General features: G+C 41.8%; 1 protein-coding gene across 1 annotated transcript in view; it reads right to left on the bottom strand.

Annotated features, from left to right (window-relative positions):
• Positions 1 to 18847, bottom strand: part of LOC120940834 (cadherin-19-like) — a 151569-nt gene that overhangs the window by 91660 nt on the left and 41062 nt on the right. The window contains exon 3 of the mRNA XM_040353908.1: positions 821 to 1115. Coding sequence (XP_040209842.1) covers positions 821 to 1115 — 295 coding nt within the window. The remainder of the gene's footprint in view (positions 1 to 820; positions 1116 to 18847) is intronic.

The following is an 18847-nucleotide window of genomic DNA, read 5'->3' as shown; positions in this document are numbered from 1 at the left end:
ATTAACAGGACTGTTTATGTATGGTTAAGGCAATTTAAGCTGACAAATCAAATCCACTTTTGCTTAGTGGATATTAATTGATCCAGCCATCATATACTTGCTAAGACTGCTTTAACTAACATTACTAACCTACCTCTGATTGAACAATACCTGGTTATCCTTCTGCTGTGTATTCTTCAGGACCATCAACTAATAACTGGCCTAGTTTTTTTCATTTAAATGGCCCTTACTCTCCAATGAGGATGAGGAAGTGATTTATTTGGCCCTTTAGTCATATCTCCATTCCTCCCCCACCTTTCCTCCTTTGCCCCACACACTGGGTTCAGCCACTTGTAAAAGCACCTATTGGCTTGATTAAGGAGGGGCCACCAGCTATCATTTCCCTGAATTATTACTTACCCCTATTATTTCCTTGATAGGTAAATCAATTAGCCCATTGCATGATGTGCATGTAACTCGTGGCTGAATCAATAACGTCCGGACTAGTGCTGTGTCTATGTGTTGTCAATTGTGAGTCTTGTTTGTTATTATTGTCCATGGCAATCTATTTCTTTTAAATGGTTCCATTTTTTCATATAGTTCGTAAATGACTGTACTTTTTTTACTTATTTTGATACTATAATAAATCCCTTTGTGTCACATTTTTGTTTAGATCATCACTTGTTGCTATTAGTAACCCCTTTTTTAGGCCTTCTCTTAGGCTATTCCCTTCCCCCTTCTCCCCTTTTATAGCTACATGTAGTCACTTGGCTTTAGATTATACAAATAAGCAATATTTCATATAGCAGGCATTTTCAAATACCTGTTCAGAATACTGTACCTATGGGAGACATTTCAGGTACTTCAGCGATATAAGGTCCACGGATAAACTTTGGCTTATTGTCATTGATATCCTGAATTTTAATAACAAATTCAGATTCTGTTTCAATAGGGACTCCTGATAATCTGTTTATGGCCTGTGCTCTAAGAGTATAAAATGATTTTTCTTCCCGGTCTAGTTTTTTAAGAACAAATATTTTTCCTGAATTTTCTTCCATAGTGAATATGTTTCCAGCTCCTTCTCCAGATAAAATGTATTTAATTGACCCATCTTTCTTATCAGAATCAGACTTAAGCTGTTGAGGAAAAAAATATATGTGTTAAAGAGGACAATATAAATAGACCCCTAGGAGTTTTCTAAGGGTTAACATTATATCAAAAGATGTTTTTCTATCATTACTGACCATTTTTATACTGTTTCCAAAGCTCTTTGTACCTGTAAGTCCCTGGTTCACACACATTTATTTTGCTCTTGGCAATGATGCATTCTAACTTATTAATAGGTAGGCTTCAAGAAAGATATTGCATACTAGAGAGAAGTGTGAGTCATGTGGAGGGCAGTAAACAGTTACTCCAGAATCATCTTATATTTAGCTTTCGATTTGTGTTTTATTATGTCAAACAATTCATATCATCAAAATACAATGGCCCAGATTCAAGAAGCACTTGCGCCCGCGCAACCATAGGTTGCGCGGCGCAAGTGCTTACTTACTCCGGTGTAACGAGTGCTCCTGATTCAGGAACCTCGTTACACCGACTGCAGCCTAAGATATGACAGACATAAGCCTCCTTATGCCTTCATATCCCAGGCTGCATTCTTGCGTTGGCCGCTAGGGGGCGCGGCCATTGTGATCGGCGTATAGTATGCAAATTGCATACTACCACCGATTCACAAAAGTTGCGCGGGCCCTGCGCACGCAAGGTACGGAGTTTCCGTACGGCGACTTTAGCGCAAGGTTGCTCCTGCTATAGCAGGGGCAACCTATGCTAAAGTATAGCTGCGCTTCCCGCTCGTGAAATTTAAATTTCACGTCGTTTATGTAAGTGATTCGTGAATGGCGCTGGACGCCATTCACGTTCACTTAGAAGCAAATGACGTCCTTGCGACGTCATTTGCCGCAATGCACGTCGGGAAAGTTTCCCGACGGAGCATGCGCTGTTCGCTCGGCGCGGGAGCGCGCCTAATTTAAATGATTCCCGCCCCCGGCGGGATCATTTACATTAGGCAGCCTTACGCCCGGCTGTTTAGCATATCGCCCGCGCAATTTACGGAGCTACTGCTCCGTGAATCGCGGGCATTTCAAAATATTTGCGTGGGCGCAGAGCAAAACTCGTTGCCCTGTGCCCACGCAAATATTGCACGGATCTACCTGAATCTGGGCCAATGTATTAGAAGCTAGACCAGTGTATTCTGTCAAATGCCTTCTCTGCATCTAGAGCTAGAAACAGAGAAGGCATTTTCCGATGATTGGTGTGATGGATAATGTTGATTATATGAATTGTAGCATCTACTGTTTGTCTCCCTTTTGTAAACCCTGATTGATCAGGGTGGATTAACGAGGGGAGGATGTCAATAATCCTGCCCGCAATTACCTTGGCAATTTCCTTACCGGGTTTAGGCAATGTGATAATTAAAGATTTTAACATATCATCAGGGAAAAAAGAAGAGATTGCAGCCGCATTGAATCCTGAAGTAAGAGGATCCATTAAAATAGATGCAAATTGTTTGTAGTATTCGGCAACAAAGCCATCAGGCCCTGGTGCTTTGTTGAGAGGAAGGAGTTTGATAGCTTTTGCTATTTCCTGCACAGTGAATGGGGAGTTCAAGTTGGAGATTGGACAGAGTGGGTAGATTAATAGATTGTAGAAAGGATTTTATGTCAGAAGGATGGGGTTGTTTAGTGTCAGGATCTTCCTTCAAATTTTATAAGGAGCTATAATATGTGCTAAATGCATTAGATGTATCTTTGGGGTTGATCAATTTTTCCTTAGTGAACGGGTGGTAAAGAAAGAGGATGGATGATTTAGTGCGTTGCCCGTTAATTTGTTTGGATAAGAGTTTCCCCGCTTTATTACCATTGGCATATACGATAGATTTAAAGTGTTTGTGATTAAATTCAAATTGATCCAATAACATGCATCGAAGTTCTAAACGGAGTTGGCCCAGTTTGGTTTTTAATTGATCTGTTGTTTTTGTTTGTTTAAGGAGTCAAGATTTATTTGATGAGGTTATCAATGCGTTGCGATCTCTCTTTCCTAGCCCTAGAGCTTTGCTGAATAAAAATACCTTGTTGGTGATGAAGAACTGTTCCAAATGAAGCGTTCACTGATCGGTTAGGAATAAGTCAATTCTAGAGTATGAGTTGTGACACGGTGAGAAGAAAGTAAAGTCGCGTTCTGATGCGTGCTGACATCTCCATACGTCTTGCAACTTTCAGGAAAGGTCCCAAAGAGAGATTACGGCGTCTGAATGGAATGAAGGAGTCCATATTGAAATCTGGAGTTAGGTTAAAATCTCCACACCAAAGAAGAGCACCTTTTTGAACAGTGTCAATTTTCCTTTTGAGTTTTCTTAGGAAGCTGATTTGGTGTATGTTTGGCGCATAAACGTTTACTAAAGTAAACAGGGAGTTGTTTAGGGAGCATACTAATATGATGAACCGTCCATTGTGGTCCAGCATCTTGTCATGTAGTTCAAAGGTTATAGAAGAGTTGACTGCCATTAAGACCCCTCTTTTCTTAGAGTTTGTGCATGCTGTGAAGACATGCGGGAACTGGCTATTAGAGCAATTAGGTGGAGATGAGGCTTTGAAGTGTGTCTCTTGCACACACAAAATGTTGCAGTGAGATTCCTTAGCCAATTTCCAGAGGGAAGCTCTTTTTGCTGGGTGATTGAGGCCTTTAGCGAGATCTAGGATGTTAGCTTGATAGGAGTACTGTAGTTAGCGTTAGCACAATTGAGTGTGAACCCCGAGGTTAAGCTGTATGGAAAAAACTAGAAATGGTGGACAACAAAATAAATAAAAAAATTAAAATAAAAGCAACAAAATAAAAATTAAAAAAATAAAAAAAATAAAAAATTTAGTTAAGAGTAGGGTTGAGCGAACCCGAACTGTAAAGTTCGGGTTCTGTACAGACTTTGGGTTTTTCCCGAACCCGGACCCGAACCCGAATAATTGGAAAAAGTTTGGGTCCGGGATCGGAGTTCGGGAAAAAAAAATGCGCGGAGGTCCCCGTAAATTCAATAACCAGACCCTTTAGGTCTGGTATGGATATTAAGGGGAACCCCGTCGTCAATTTAAAAAAAAATTACGTGCGGTTCCCCCTAAATATCCATAACCAGACCCTTCAGGTCTGGTATGGATATTAAGGGGAACCCCGCCGTCAATTTAAAACAAAAATGACGTGCGGTTCCCCCTAAATATCCATAACCAGCCCCGTTATCAGAGCACGTTGACCTGGCTGGCCTCAGAAAAGAGAGGGGGACAGAGTCTGCCCCCCCTCTCCTGAACCCCCCCAGGACACATGCCCTCAACATGGGGAGGATGTCCCCATGTTGATGGGGACAAGGGTCTCATCCCCACAACCCTTGCCCGGTGGTTGTGGGGGTATGCGGGCGGGAGGCTTATCAGAATCTGGAAGACCCCTTTAACAAAGGGGACCCCAGATCCTGACCCCCCCCCTGTGTTAAATGGTAATGGGGTACACTGTACCCCTACCATTTCACGAAGGAAGTGTAAACACACACACACACACTCACTGGGTAAGCCCCGGCTTCCCTCTTCCTGGGCTTCCCCAGTGACGTAGCAGAGGGTACGTCAGAGGGTGCAGGGTCACGTGACGGGTGGCCCTGCCTTCTCTATATAATTAATGTCACAGCTTCAGCGCGTCATTCGCTGGGCTGTGTCCAGCGGTGAGAGGAGGTCGGGGATGCTGCGCTCCGGATGAATGGATCTTCTCATCGCTGGAGCGGAGATCACCCGTCGATGGATCTTCTCATCGCTGGAGATCACCCGCAGCCGTCGCAGGATCAGGACAACGTTGAAGCAGGAAGCCGAGTGGATTATCACTGCTGGAGTTTTTTTCTTCTTTTTTTTTTTATTAATAAAGGACTTTATTCTATGGTGTGTGTGTGTGTGTTTTTTTTTACAAGACTTTACACTTCCTTTGTGAAATGGTAGGGGTACAGTGTACCCCATTACCATTTCACACAGGGGGGGTCAGGATCTGGGGGTCCCCTTTGTTAAAGGGGTCTTCCAGATTCTGATAAGCCTCCCGCCCGCATACCCACACAACCACCGGGCAAGGGTTGTGGGGATGAGACCCTTGTCCCCATCAACATGGGGACATCCTCCCCATGTTGAGGGCATGTGGCCTGGTGCGGTTCAGGAGAGGGGGGGCCGCACTCTGTCCCCCCTCTTTTCTGCGGCCGGCCAGGTCAACACGCTTGGATAACGGATCTGGTTATGGATATTTAGGGGGAACCGCACGTCATTTTTGTTTTAAATTGATGGCGGGGTTTCCCTTAATATCCATACCAGACCTGAAGGGTCTGGTTATGGATATTTAGGGGGAACTGCACGTCATTTTTGTTTTAAATTGACGTCGGGGTTCCCCTTAATATCCATACCAGACCTGAAGAGTCTGGTTATGGATATTTAGGGGGAACCGCACGTCATTTTTTTTTTAAATTGACGGCAGGGTTCCCCTTAATATCCATACCAGACCTAAAGGGTCTGGTTATTGATTTTTTGCGGGGACCTCCGCGCATTTTTTTTTCTAAGTCCGTGTCCCATTGACTACAATGGGGTTTGGAGTTCGGGTTCGGGTTCCCGAACCCAAACTTTTTTTTTAAGTTCGGGTTCGGACCCGAACCCGAACATCCAGGTGTCCGCTCAACTCTAGTTAAGAGAAATGGATAACTATGTGCCAAGTGGCCGAACAATCGGCTTTGCAGGAAAGTGCTGTGCACTTACTTGGCTATTTGTGGGGAAACAGTTCAAGTGGCGTAGTCAGAGCCATGTAACAGTCTGGGATAAAGTTGTTAGCTTAGCAGGACCGCGTTAAGCGACTGGAGAAGTAGCGGGGGCGCTGAGGAAGTTGGACATCAGAATACGGGATAGAGTGTCTGCGAGTTTCAGGTGGTGGATTTGCGTTTTCTGGGATTATGCCCCATGTGCGGAGATGTTGCAAACCTTCATTCAAGTTGGAAGCTGTGAATTTAGCCCCTCTAAGTGATCAGTCTGTGATGTAAGCTTAGCAGGATTTATCCACTTGTATGGAAGATTATGGTTTCCCAATGCTTTGGTCACTGTATTTAGCTCCCTATGCATTTGAAGGGTATAATTCGATAAATCGGCGAATATTTGGAAGTGTGAGTACAGATCAGGAAGGGATTTCTCACTTCTGGCTGTTCGCATATGTTGTTCCTTGACATGGTAAAAGTGTATGCGTAAAATCACATCCCGTGGAATGGTGTCAGGCAGGGATGGCGGTTTTGGCAAAGGGTGGATACAATCAATCACCATTTCCATATTTTTTAGATCAGGCAGTAATGCTTTAAAAAGCCCTTTTACATAGCTTGTTAGCTCGTGGGGTTGTACTGTTTTCGCAATTCCTCTGATTTTTATGTTGTTGTGACGTGACCTGTCCTCCAGGTCCGCTAGCTAGCTTTTGATCCATGCGTGATCCTCAAGATTATCCTCATGTGCATCGACGAGGTCATTTACAGTTGATGCAAAACCCCCAATTGATTTTCAATTTGTGACACTCTGCCTGAGACCGAGGATATATCAGCATGTAGGCGCTGCATAATAGATAGCATATCTGACTGCATAGAATTCCTCAGGGTGGTGTTCAGTATGGGCTGATCATTAGTAGGGAAGCTGGCAAATGGGTCAGGAGCACTGCAGGGGTTAACAGTATGTATAATATTTAGGCTCACCTCTGGTGCTGCTGTGTGGACTGTGTCATCCAGGCACTGTTGTTGGAGTGCCTGGATGAGAGAGGTGCAAGCCTTGGTCTGGGTTACTGAGCTCCATGAAGCCATCACCTTCCTCTCCAGCGGTGTGGCTCTGTGAAACTGAGAGCTGAGAGGGGAGAGAGGCAGACGCTGCAGCCGCGGCGCCATCGTGTATTTGTCCGGCGGCCGGCTGTGTCAAATAGGCTGTTATTTTCTGGGGGTGCCTGTCCCCCCTTCCATTTGGTTGACATCATGCCACACTGCAGGGGGGTGAGAAGGGTCCCTGGGAGCAATTCCTGTGTAAAAATTAGGTCCCGTTGCGCTGGTGTTTGTCGCTGAATCCTGGGCTTCCACAGAGCTCAGAGGAGAACGTCCATGCTGCTTGGATGCCGGCAAGCAGGTGAAGACTCCATTGTGTACTTGCACCATATATACAGTATTACAGTGGAGATTAACAACATTTATGGCTGACATATATATCAGTGAAATGTGCTTTATCGCAATGAATGTCAACACATGTTTTTATGTGTTGACACATTTCAGAGCCATTCATGTGTTGCAACATGCCACAATGCATAGCAGCACATCATTTTACCATGCAGCAAACATTTTGTGACATATCAAATGTTTGCCATGTTTTGGTGTGTCAAAAGCCCATTCATTTAAATGGGCTATTCACCTTTGTTCAGTTTTTTTTCTTTCTAAATTCCAGCCCCCCTATGTACCAACATAGCATTAATGTACTTATTTTGCAAAAATATTAAAGCTTTCCATTAAATCTACAGACATTTACTTCACTTGTCCTCATCCATGTTTCCAAACGCATCCATTAGTAATGTCTTACTTCCTGGACTGACTAGAGTTCATGACACAGGAAGGAGTTGACCATCTGACCTCATTAGCATACACACTTCATCATCTACCCTCCTACCTACCCACCCATTTCCAGATACAGGTTTTTTAAATTAAATGCCATCAATCAGTGATTACCCTCCTCACTAAATACACAATATGCAATCAGATTGCATAGTGTATAGCCATCTTTATGCACGTACATAGGAGGGAGTGCACCAAAAATCACAGTAAAAAAATGCACCAAGCTCCGCTCTAAAAAAAGTTCTGAAGCTTCTTAGGGGTGATTGTTACATGTAGGGCCACCCATTCAGGTGGAGTGGATGGGCTGCCCTATGTGTGATTCGTGAAAATGCTCCAACCACCCCCCCCCCCGCTAAAAAAAAATGCATATGCAGAGATATAAACTGGGCTTGACAACTGTCCACTCCCTCTTTTGTACTTGCATAAAGATGACCATACACTATGCAATCTGATCACTGATTGATTGCATTTCATTTAAAAAACATGCAGCTGGGAATAGGCAGGTACGTAGGAGGGTGGATTATGCAGGGTGTATGCTAATGAGGTCAGCTGGTCAACTCCTTCCTGTGTCATGGCTTCTAGTCCATATAGGAAGTAAACAGACAAAAAATGAACTCAGCACTCGTATGAGGAAAAACCATGGAGATGTACACAGATCAAAAGAGTATGATTAAAAACGTCTCTTAATAAAAGGGATAAAGTCAATGGCAAAAGTCTTTAAGATGAAAGGGGATATAAATCCATGTATAGCACCAAGGGCAGCCAGTGTAAAAAGCTAGAAGCAGTCTCTGCAATGCAACAAGGAAAAGAAACACAGCACCAGTGCAGTATGGGTAAACCATTTAGTGATAAGGCAAAAGTAAAACTACTCACCAAAGGAGCATAAATACAAGCATTGTAGTAGTAATCCTGCAGGGTCCAGGTGTGGAATCCAGCATTTGCAGCCTCTGGGGACACAGGGAAGATCAGAGATGATGTCACTTCTGGGTGCAGGGTGAGAGTAGGTGGCTTCACGTTCAGAGCATTCATGCTCCTTTCTCAGGCCATGCAAAATGCCATCTTGGTTGTGGTATATGTGCACTGGGGAAATAAGCCCGCCCAGACACAGGATCCATTAAGGTGGCGCTCTAGCTCTATAAGATACATACAACGCTTGGATGGAGTGGGGGTGGATGGTGGAGGGTAGACATGTGCATTCGTTTTCGTTAGAATGCATTTTCGTCCGAAAATCTGTTTTTTTCGTTATCGTTTTAACAAATGATAACGAAAGTGCAAGAAACGAAAACCGAAAGATCCGACATAAAAAATGCTTTATTTTCGTTTTCGTTGCGGTAAAAAAATCGATATAGAGAGATTCGACATTATAAGGAAAAGATTAGACATCATAGAGAAAAGATCCGACATTATAGAGAAAAGATTTGACACTATAGAAATAATAGATTCGACATTACAGAGAATAGATTTTGATTTATGAGAAAATAGATTCGACATTATAGAGAATTGATTCGACATTATTACTAGTCATACAACATTAGAATTCCTGTAGGCGGAATATTCGAACGGAAATGTACGATTCGACGTAAAGATTCGACGTTCCGTCGAATATTCATTTGAACAATTGACGGAAACCAAAAATATTCGACGTTCCGTCGAATATTCTTTTGAACATTCGACAGAAACCAAGTATTATTGGATTTTCGGACGAAAGCTATTCCCCAACGAAAAACGAAATAAATCAAAACGATTTTCGGGAGTAACTAAATACATTTATTTTCCAAACGAAAACAAAAAAACGAAACAAAATATTCCAGTCTGCACATGTCTAGTGGAGGGAAAGTGATTAGAATAAGAATGGGAGACAATGAATAAAAATTTATAATAAAATAAATAAAAACTTTTAATAAAATGTATTATTTTTATTCACTGTTTTTATAACTTTTTATTCAAAATTTGTTTTTACTAATTTGTATTATTAATTTTTATTCATCGACTCCCATTCTTATTCTAATCACTTTCCTTCCACCACCCACTCCCACTTCATTCAAGCGTTGTATGTGTCTTATAGAGTTAGAGTACCATCTTAATGGATCCTGTGTCTGGGTACACACACACCACAACCAAGATGGTGTTTTGTATGGCTAGAGAAAGGAGCATGCATTCTCCGTACGCAAAGCTGCCTCCTCTCACCCTGCACCTGGAAGTGACGTCATCTCCGATCTCCCCTGTGTTCCCTGCTATTCCCAGAGGCTGCGAATGCTGGATTCCACCTGCATGAGCTGTCAGCTGAACTCCAGAGACACAAACTTTCAGGAGAAAACCACACCCGGACCTTGCTGCAGGATTACTAATACAATGCTTGGCCCAGATTCACGTAGATAGGCGTAAGTTACGCTACGCATGCTCAGTGTCACGTCGAATTTTCAAATTAAATTGCGCCCGCTCAGTGCCTAGATGCAAAGCCCTATTCGCGAACGTTTTACACAAACAACGTAAACGACGGAAAATTTGACGCTGTCCCGACATCCATACTTAACATTGCATACGCCTCACTATAGCAGGGGTAACTTTAGGCCGGTCCGACGCCTTACGCAAACGACGCATATAGATACGCCGGGCGCACGTACCTTTGTGAATCGGCGTATCTACCTAATTTGCATATTCTGCACGTAAATCTACGGAAGCGCCACCTAGCGGCCAGTGTAAATATGCAACTAAGATACGACGGCGTAAGAGACTTACGTCAGTCATATCTAAGCAAAAATCTGGCGTATCTTGCTTTCTGGATACAGAAAAAAAGATACGCCGGCGCATCCTAGAAGTTACGCGGCGTATCAATAGATACGTCAACGTAACTTCTTTGTGGATCTGGCACCTTGTATTTATGCTCCTTTTGCGATTATTTTTACTTTTGCCTTATCATTAAATGGTTTACCAATACTGCACTTAAAGGTGCTGTGTTTCTTTTCCTTGTCCAGGAAGTAAGACATTACTAATGGATATGTTTGGAAACAAGGAAGAGGACAAGTAAAGTAAGTCTGTAGATTTATTGGAACTCATTAATATTTTTGCAAAATAAGTATAGTAATGCTATATTTGTACATGGGGGCTGGAATTTAGAAAAATGTGAACACATGTGAACTTATCCTTTAATGCAATGCCTGTTAATGTGTTACAAAATGTGTTGAGGCATGTGCATTAGCTCACCACACAAATTTATAAAGGCCCTTAGCAGGTAAATCTAAATGTTATTAAAAATGACTTCTGCCTTGCTAAAACAGGAAAAACATAAATAGAAATACAGTATTGTAAGCTGTTAAAAATAATATTCTACCTGTGTCATGTAGAAGTTGGACTGTAAATAGCAACAGTTTAAGGGCTGGAGCCAAAGGTTAAGTTAGCATAAATAGATGTTAGACCAATTGAAGTATTGACAAGTTAATTCCTTTTTGTAAGCTGCTTTTGACATTTTCTTGGACAGAGGACCACTGTTGTGTCACTCATATTTACCACAACTAAAATATAAATTAGCACTTGCCAGAGAAAAAACATTATATTTCCAAGTCTAGTAAAAAAATAACAGCAGACAAAATACAAATGCACATTTTAACTGTTAGTTAAATACAATTTCTAAAATGTAAATGACCAAAAAAGTCTACTCATTAGCATTCACCAAGGCATTAAGTTTAGATTTATGAAACCTGTTTTTTAAGTTTTCGCTCACCTTTGTCTTCTGTCTTCTGCCTTACCTGCCTTTCATAGTTATTTAGTGCAAATAAACAAAATGCATGGCAGCGAATGCACAAACTGCTCAAATTAATAAATACATCTGACCACTTAGAATATTGGAATGTGCTCATGTAATAAAATGTATGTTTGAATTGGCAAATTTACACAAGGTATTTTTTGTTTATATATTAACTACTGTAAGGCCCCGTACACACCATAGAATCTATCCGCAGATAAATCCCATCGAATGGGTTTCAGCGGATAGATCCTATGGTGTGTACACTCCGGCGGATATTTATCCGCGGATAAATCTCCCCTGGGATGGATTTCCAGCAGATGAATATTTGCTGACATGCTCAACAAATCCATCTGCTGAAGTCCATCCCAACGGATGGATCCGCTCGTCTGTACAGACTCACCGGATCCATCCGTCCAAAGGGATTCCCCGCATGCGTAGTAATGATTTGACGCATGCGTGGAATTCCTTATATGACAGCGTCGCGCCCGTCGCCGCGTCATAATCGCGGCGACGGCGCGACACGTCATCGCCAGAGGATTTCGACGCGGATTTCAATGCGATGGTGTGTACACGCCATCGCATAGAAATCTGCTGAAATCCTCGAGAGGATTTATCCGCGGATACGGTCCGCTGGACCGTATCCGCGGATAAATCCTCTCGTGTGTATGGGGCCTAAGTCTATTTAACATATCAACAATTAATCTATTTATGGAAACATTATACCAGGACATACAAATATCCAGTTTGGCTAATATTTTTTTCAAAACAGCAGAGCTGCTCTAAACTGGAGAAATAAGTGTACTATCCTAGAGAAACACAACTGATGGCAATTAAGTATGAGCAGACCAAGCAAAGTTTGGTTCACATGATGTTTGGTAAATTCAAAATCTGATAATAAAGAACATGCTTCGAACTCCCATTGACATCCATGAGTTAAATCATTTTCAATTCAGTTTTAAAGCCTTTGTTAAAAAAAAAAAAAAGGACTGGAGTAGTTGGGAAGTGCCAAGGGGGACATCTACCAATAATTGAAAAATAAATACCAGTAAAGTAATTGTAAAGTCTTGTTTATTTAAAGTGGAGGTTCACCCTATAAATAATTTCTAACACTACATCCAGCACCGTGCTGCATATAAAATGTCACTGACCTTTATTTTTTTTTCCCCCGTAGATATCGTTTACCCGTGGAATTCACCGCGGCTTCTGGGTAGGGAATCCCGCGGGAGTCGGCGTTCCTATTGACATGCCAATCAATTGGCATGCTAAACGACGGCGCACACAGCGCGTCACGACTTCCTGAAAGAAGCTCGGGTCGGCTCGGCTCTCCATTCACACCTGAGACACTAATGAGTCACATGACACCTGGGAAGGAAAACGGCTAATTGTGCCCAATTTGGACATTTTCACTTAGGGGTGTGCTCACTTTTGTTGCCAGCGGTTTGGAAATTAATGGCTGTGTGTTGAGGTGTTTTGAGGGGACAGCAAATTTACACTGCTATACAAGCTGTACACTCACTACTTTACATTGTAGCAAAGTGTAATTTTTTCAGTGTTGTCACTTTAGTAAAAAAATATTTATACTGTATATATATATATATATATATATATATATATACAGTATATATATATATATATATATATATATATATATATATATATATATATATATATATATATATATATATATATTCACATACAACATAGTTTCAATGAACCTATGGATTTATAGACTGTTAACTGTAAAGAAAACAAAAACTTTATTAGCCGTGATAGATGTGTAAAAAGGGGGAAATGTATCGGTATCTATTTAATTGAGTAGAACAAAGAGTGTCTCTTTAGAATAGACCATAACAAAACTGCTAATTGTTTCCAGTACCCTCTGGGTCTAATTAAATCTTCCACTTAGTTAGAACTTAAACCTGGTTAATTTTAGGCTTGTAGACAGGACAGGACAATTAAAGGGCACACTACTACAGCGCAGATTATAAGCATCCTTAAAAAAAAATACCTAATTAAGATAGCTCTTGTAAAATGATGAATATGTTCACTATTAAATGTGTATATGAGTAAGATAATTGTGGTAATAACACTGACTGCAATGTATAAGCCATTTTTTGGCATATTATACAATTTTAATAGCAAAAAAATAGATCTTTGCTTGTAATACACCATTAATATAAATATTATTTACAAAATACAGTACTTTCTGTCACTGTGTATATACTGTATGCCATTATTTCCCTGTATTGCTATGGATGGCGTGCGTAGCTCTTGATATTATCTAACTTTACTGTAAGAGTCAGCATAGACTGTATTCAGCAACTTGCTGGGCGCAAAGGGCCTAATTTACTAAACAAGCAATGTTAATTATTGATCAAATTAACCTCTGCTCACTTCAGGCACTCATTTATGTGCAAGGAAATTAAACAAACAGGACATTTCCTGTCATAAATGGGTTTTTAAAATAAGCAAAGTTCATTAAGAGTAACATTTCTCCTTTACCGAATCACTACCAGTCAAAAGCACAAGAATGATCCAGAAGCAGAGAACAAAGCACAAGAGGTATTTGAATCTTTCTTAATTTCAGACAGAGGGTCCACTGCCTCCTACACAATTTCATTTTGGCTGCTACAGCCACGCTTAAGCCTCGTACACACGACCGAGGAACTCGACGGGCGAAACACATCGTTTTCCTCGTCGAGTTCCTTGTTAGGCTGTCGAGGAACTCGGCGCGGCAAGTTTATCCATTCCCATCGAGGAAATAGAGAACTTGCTCTCTTTTTGGCTCGTCAAGTTTCTTGACAGTTTCCTCGATGAAAATGTACACACGACCGGTTTCCTCGGCAAAAAAATATCTCCCAGCAAGTTTCTTGCTGGTTTTTGCAGAGAAACTCGGTCGTGTGTACGAGGCTTTACAGTTTACAGTGGTAAAGGTGTCACTTCTGAGGACACTAATGTAAGGGGCTTCTGATGTGTACCCTGATGTAAGGAAGTATGCTGATGGAAACTCTAATATAAGGAGGTACTCTTAAGGTGGGCTCTCATGTAAGGGTGCTTTGGTGGGGACCCTAATGTCAGGTTTACTCTGATGTAAGAGGAATGCTGATGGGAATCCTGATGTACGGAGGGACTCTGGAGTAAGGATGGACTCCTATGGAGACCCTGATGCCTGATGTAAGGGGGAACTACGGTAAAGACCCTAATGTGAGGGGGAACTCTGATAGGGACCCTGATGTAAAGGATGAATCTGAGAGACCCTGATGTAAGTGGGGATTCTGATGTAAGGGCGACTTTGAAGGTGTGCTATGTTAGTACCTCTATTGTAAGGAGGCACTCTTATGTAAGGATGACTCTTATGGAAACCCTGATTGATGGGAGACTCTGATGGGAACTCTAATATAAGGACAGACTCTGATAAGAACCCTGATGAAAGGATGTACTCTAATAGGGGCCCTTATGTAAAGGGGCTCTGATGGTGACCCTAATGAATAAAACATAAGTCTGATGAGGACCCTGAAGTAAGGGGGATCTATATGGGGACCCTGATGCAAGGAAAAACTCATATGGGGACCCTGATGTACTGTAAGTTAGAACTCTTATGTTGATGGGGGCCCTAATGAAAGGTGGACTCTGATGTAAGGGGACTCCTATGGTAGGTTTTAATGTGGGGGGGGCTATGATGGGTACCCCAATGTATGGGGACTGTTAAGGAAACACTAATGTAAGGGTAGACTCTGATTGGGTCTCTAATGTAGGGAGGGATTGGATGAGGACCCTGATGTGAGGAGAGACTCTGATGGGGTCCCTGATGTAAAAGAGGAAACTGATTGAGACCCTGATGTAAGGGGGACTCATTTAGGAACCTTAAGCATGGACTCTGATGTTAGGGTGGATCTGAAGGTGGGCTCTAATGTTACCTTAATGTAAGGGGGACTTTGATGGGGACCCTGATGAAAGGAGCAACTCTAATGGGAACTCTGATTTATGGTGGCTCTGATGGGGACCCTGCTGTATAAGGGACTCTGGTGTAAGGGGCACTGAACGGCTCTGATGTTACCCTAATGTAAGGGGGGACTCTGATGGGAACCCAATAAAAGGAGGAACTCTAATGTAAACTCTGATGCAAGCGGGAACTCTAATGGGGATCCTGATGAAAAAAATATCTCTGATGGGCCCCTGTTGTAAGAGGAACTCATATGGGGAACCTAATGAAGGGAGGAACTCTGGTAGGAACCCTGATGCAGACAAGACTCTGATGGGGACCTTGATGTAGGGTGGGACTCTGATGTAAGGGGAACTCTGATGGGGACACCAGTGTTGAAGGACTCTGATGGGGACTCTGATATAAGGGGGATTCTGATGTAAGGTGGGCTCTGATGGGGCATTTTAAGAATGCAAGCAAGACACTTTTGCAAAATCTGCCTGCTCCAGGGCTGCTTTGTATGTCAAAAAGAGAGTTGGTGTTATTTAGCATTATTTAAGATATGAACTGCCAATATTTAATTTAAACATGTGATATAGACATTGTATCACATTGTAAAAATGGTGCATTTCAGAAGTACCAGAAATTGACACAAGAATTCCATTCAGAACCAAAAGTGCTGTAGATGCTTCATAAATTTGGTGCAATACATAAACAAGAGGGAATAATGGCAGAAAAGTGGCACAGTAGCTCTATTGAATTCCCTCTAATATTTTACCCATTTTTATGGTGAAATAAAAAAGTCTCCTATAGAATAGTAATGTAATTTCTACTATGCTAAGACATTAGTGGTCTATAAGATCAGCTGTGGTCTACTAGATCAGCTACTTACCTGGCAAAACGAGCAGCACACTGTTTGATAGGCTACTTCTAAGGCCACAGTAGCCAGGAGATGAACCTGGAAGTGACTAAATTCTCATTGCTTCCAGGTTCATTCACAGGTGGGGAGATCAACAAACAGCTGACCTGCCAACGCCCCACACTTTGGTCCTGGGCCCATACGTGGGACAGGGAGCTTGAGATAAATGATGGGGTAGTTGGATAGGGAGGCTATCATTTTGGGGGAGTGGAAGTGTTTGGTCAGTTTTACAACCATCCAAATCACTTTCTGCAGAAAGCCAACAGCCTGAAGTGGGTTTAAAATCTTTTGCTATCAACCACTGTAACAGAATGACCCATGACACCCAGAGACTTTTGGAGGATGGGGGGTACTCCTGTGCCAGCGTCACTAATGACTCTTGTGTCTAGGGTCACCCTGTGCCCCTTTTGGGCATAGGGTGACTGGGAAATATTAATTATCAAGTACATGAGATGTGACTGATAACTGATAATTCATATTGCAGGATATCTTGAGATATTCAAGTGATTTCATGCTGACCCACAACCGGTCAATAATGACTCATTCCTCTGTTTAACCCAAGCTGTTGATATGCTAAGTCTGCTACTGTAGTGATGAAAGCTGTGATAGCATTCCATTGTCCATTGTGAGATGCTAATGACACTGTTTTGTGTGAAGATGCTATTGAGGATAGATATGTGTTGTGAGTTAGCAGTCTAAAGGTCAGACGTCTGACTTAAGGAATGTGTATTATGCAGGTGAGGGAAACTTGTCGGAGACGTAACGTCTGGGGGATAATTAACTCCTCTGAATGTCATTATGTAAAAGAATGTGATTGAAGTGCCGTGTGGGTGGAGTTGATTCACTGTGCACTTGGTTTCTAAAACTGTATATAAGAAAGCTAAGTTACCATTAAAAATATTCCTACATTTTGACTCAGAGAACGGAGCTTGTCTCGTTATTTCTGGGGAAATGGGATGTCTGATGTCTGCTAGATTGTGGAGTGTCAGATGAGCTGTCGTGACTGATGGAAGGGAAATTGGAAACGGTGGTGACCGTTACAACCACCATTTGCAAATGACACTGGTAGACAAGTGGTTTATGTGTGCCTTTTAAATCTACCTGGATTTTAGTTTTAATTATTTTTAATGAATATATGTTAATGCCAATATAGAAGTGGAAGGAAAGCTGATAGATTTATTATGAATGAAACAATAGTGGATAAAAAAATAAATAAACACAATTCAACAGGCATGTCTGCCACTGTCCACAGACCTTAAATTAACAGTATCTCATATTTGTGGGAATTTGTTATTTGGCTAAAGCACTGTATATCTTTGGCAACTGGGATGTTTTTTATTTTAATAATACTTATTATTTTTTTCTTTTTCATTGTGCAGAGCCTCATTGTGACTAATCTTCTCTGGCCTCTTTCAGCAACTTTCTGTCTATATGCATACACTCTAGCATTAGCTGCACATCATTGCTCTAAGCAATTTACTGATATTAACAAATGTGGACAATGCCTATGGTGTGTGTGTGTGTGTAAGTACAGCTGAATAGCCTCCAACCAGAGGAGTGAGTAACAGGGCAGTGAGGCAAAAGCACAGTTAGAAGATAGTTGTCACGCAGTAACAGGAAGCACCTGTACAAGGACATTATTAGGTATTTTATTGAAAATTGTACCTTTAAAAAAAATGACTTTTGAAATTACAATCAAAAGTTAAAGCTTTTATTAGATTTTGGGTATTGGATATCAAGTTGCATGGTTTTCATGCAAGTATGACATATCTTACCTTAGAAATATTGACAGGGGGTTTTCCACATTCTACCTACAGCAACATAATTTTTTGCAGTTTAATTTGATTGTTTTCCACTGGGCATGGCTAAACATCAGGCAACAATTCCAGTTTAAAGCAGGGCTCCACCCTAAAGTGGAACTTCCACTCATCGGAAACCCTCACCCCCTGAGGTGTCACATTTGACACCTTTCAGGGGGGTGCGGATACCTGTCTACAGGTATTTGCACCCACTTTCAGCCACACAGTCTGCGGGTAGACTGCGGGCAAGATGTCAGTTCCCCCCCGTTGTGTTCTGGGAAACACACTGCTCCCAGAACACAGCGGGGACCAGTGAGCACGGCGTAGTTCAACTTGTGCATGCGCAGTAGGGAACCGGGCAGCAAAGCCGCAATGCTTCACTTCCTGGTTCCCTCACCGAGGATGGCGGTGGGGGCAGCAAAGTGACGAGCGATTGCTCGTCCTCTGCTGCCGATGGCTCTGGAATTCCAGGACAGGTAAGTGTCCTAATATTAAAAGTCAGCAGCTGCAGTATTTGTAGCTGCTGGCTTTTAATATTTGTTTTTCTGGTGATATTCTTTAAATATATTTATGCTTATTCTTTTATTTATAATTGTGTGCAACCAGTTTTGCAATGTATCCATTTTTTACACACTGCACAGCCAAGTAGGTGACACACACAGTTCTTAAACAAGAAATTCTTCTTTGTGGTTTAGCAGCTTTCTATGTCTACATTCCATCTGTGACTCAGCATTGTCACCTCTGTCCAGTGAGCTGACCTTGGAAACACCAGCCTTGACTCAACAAGTAATAATGCTAGGCCAGG

This window comes from Rana temporaria, chromosome 5 (genome assembly GCF_905171775.1).
Source record: "Rana temporaria chromosome 5, aRanTem1.1, whole genome shotgun sequence".
In the NCBI taxonomy this organism is placed as follows: domain Eukaryota; kingdom Metazoa; phylum Chordata; class Amphibia; order Anura; family Ranidae; genus Rana; species Rana temporaria.
This window is presented reverse-complemented; position numbering and strand designations above follow the sequence as displayed.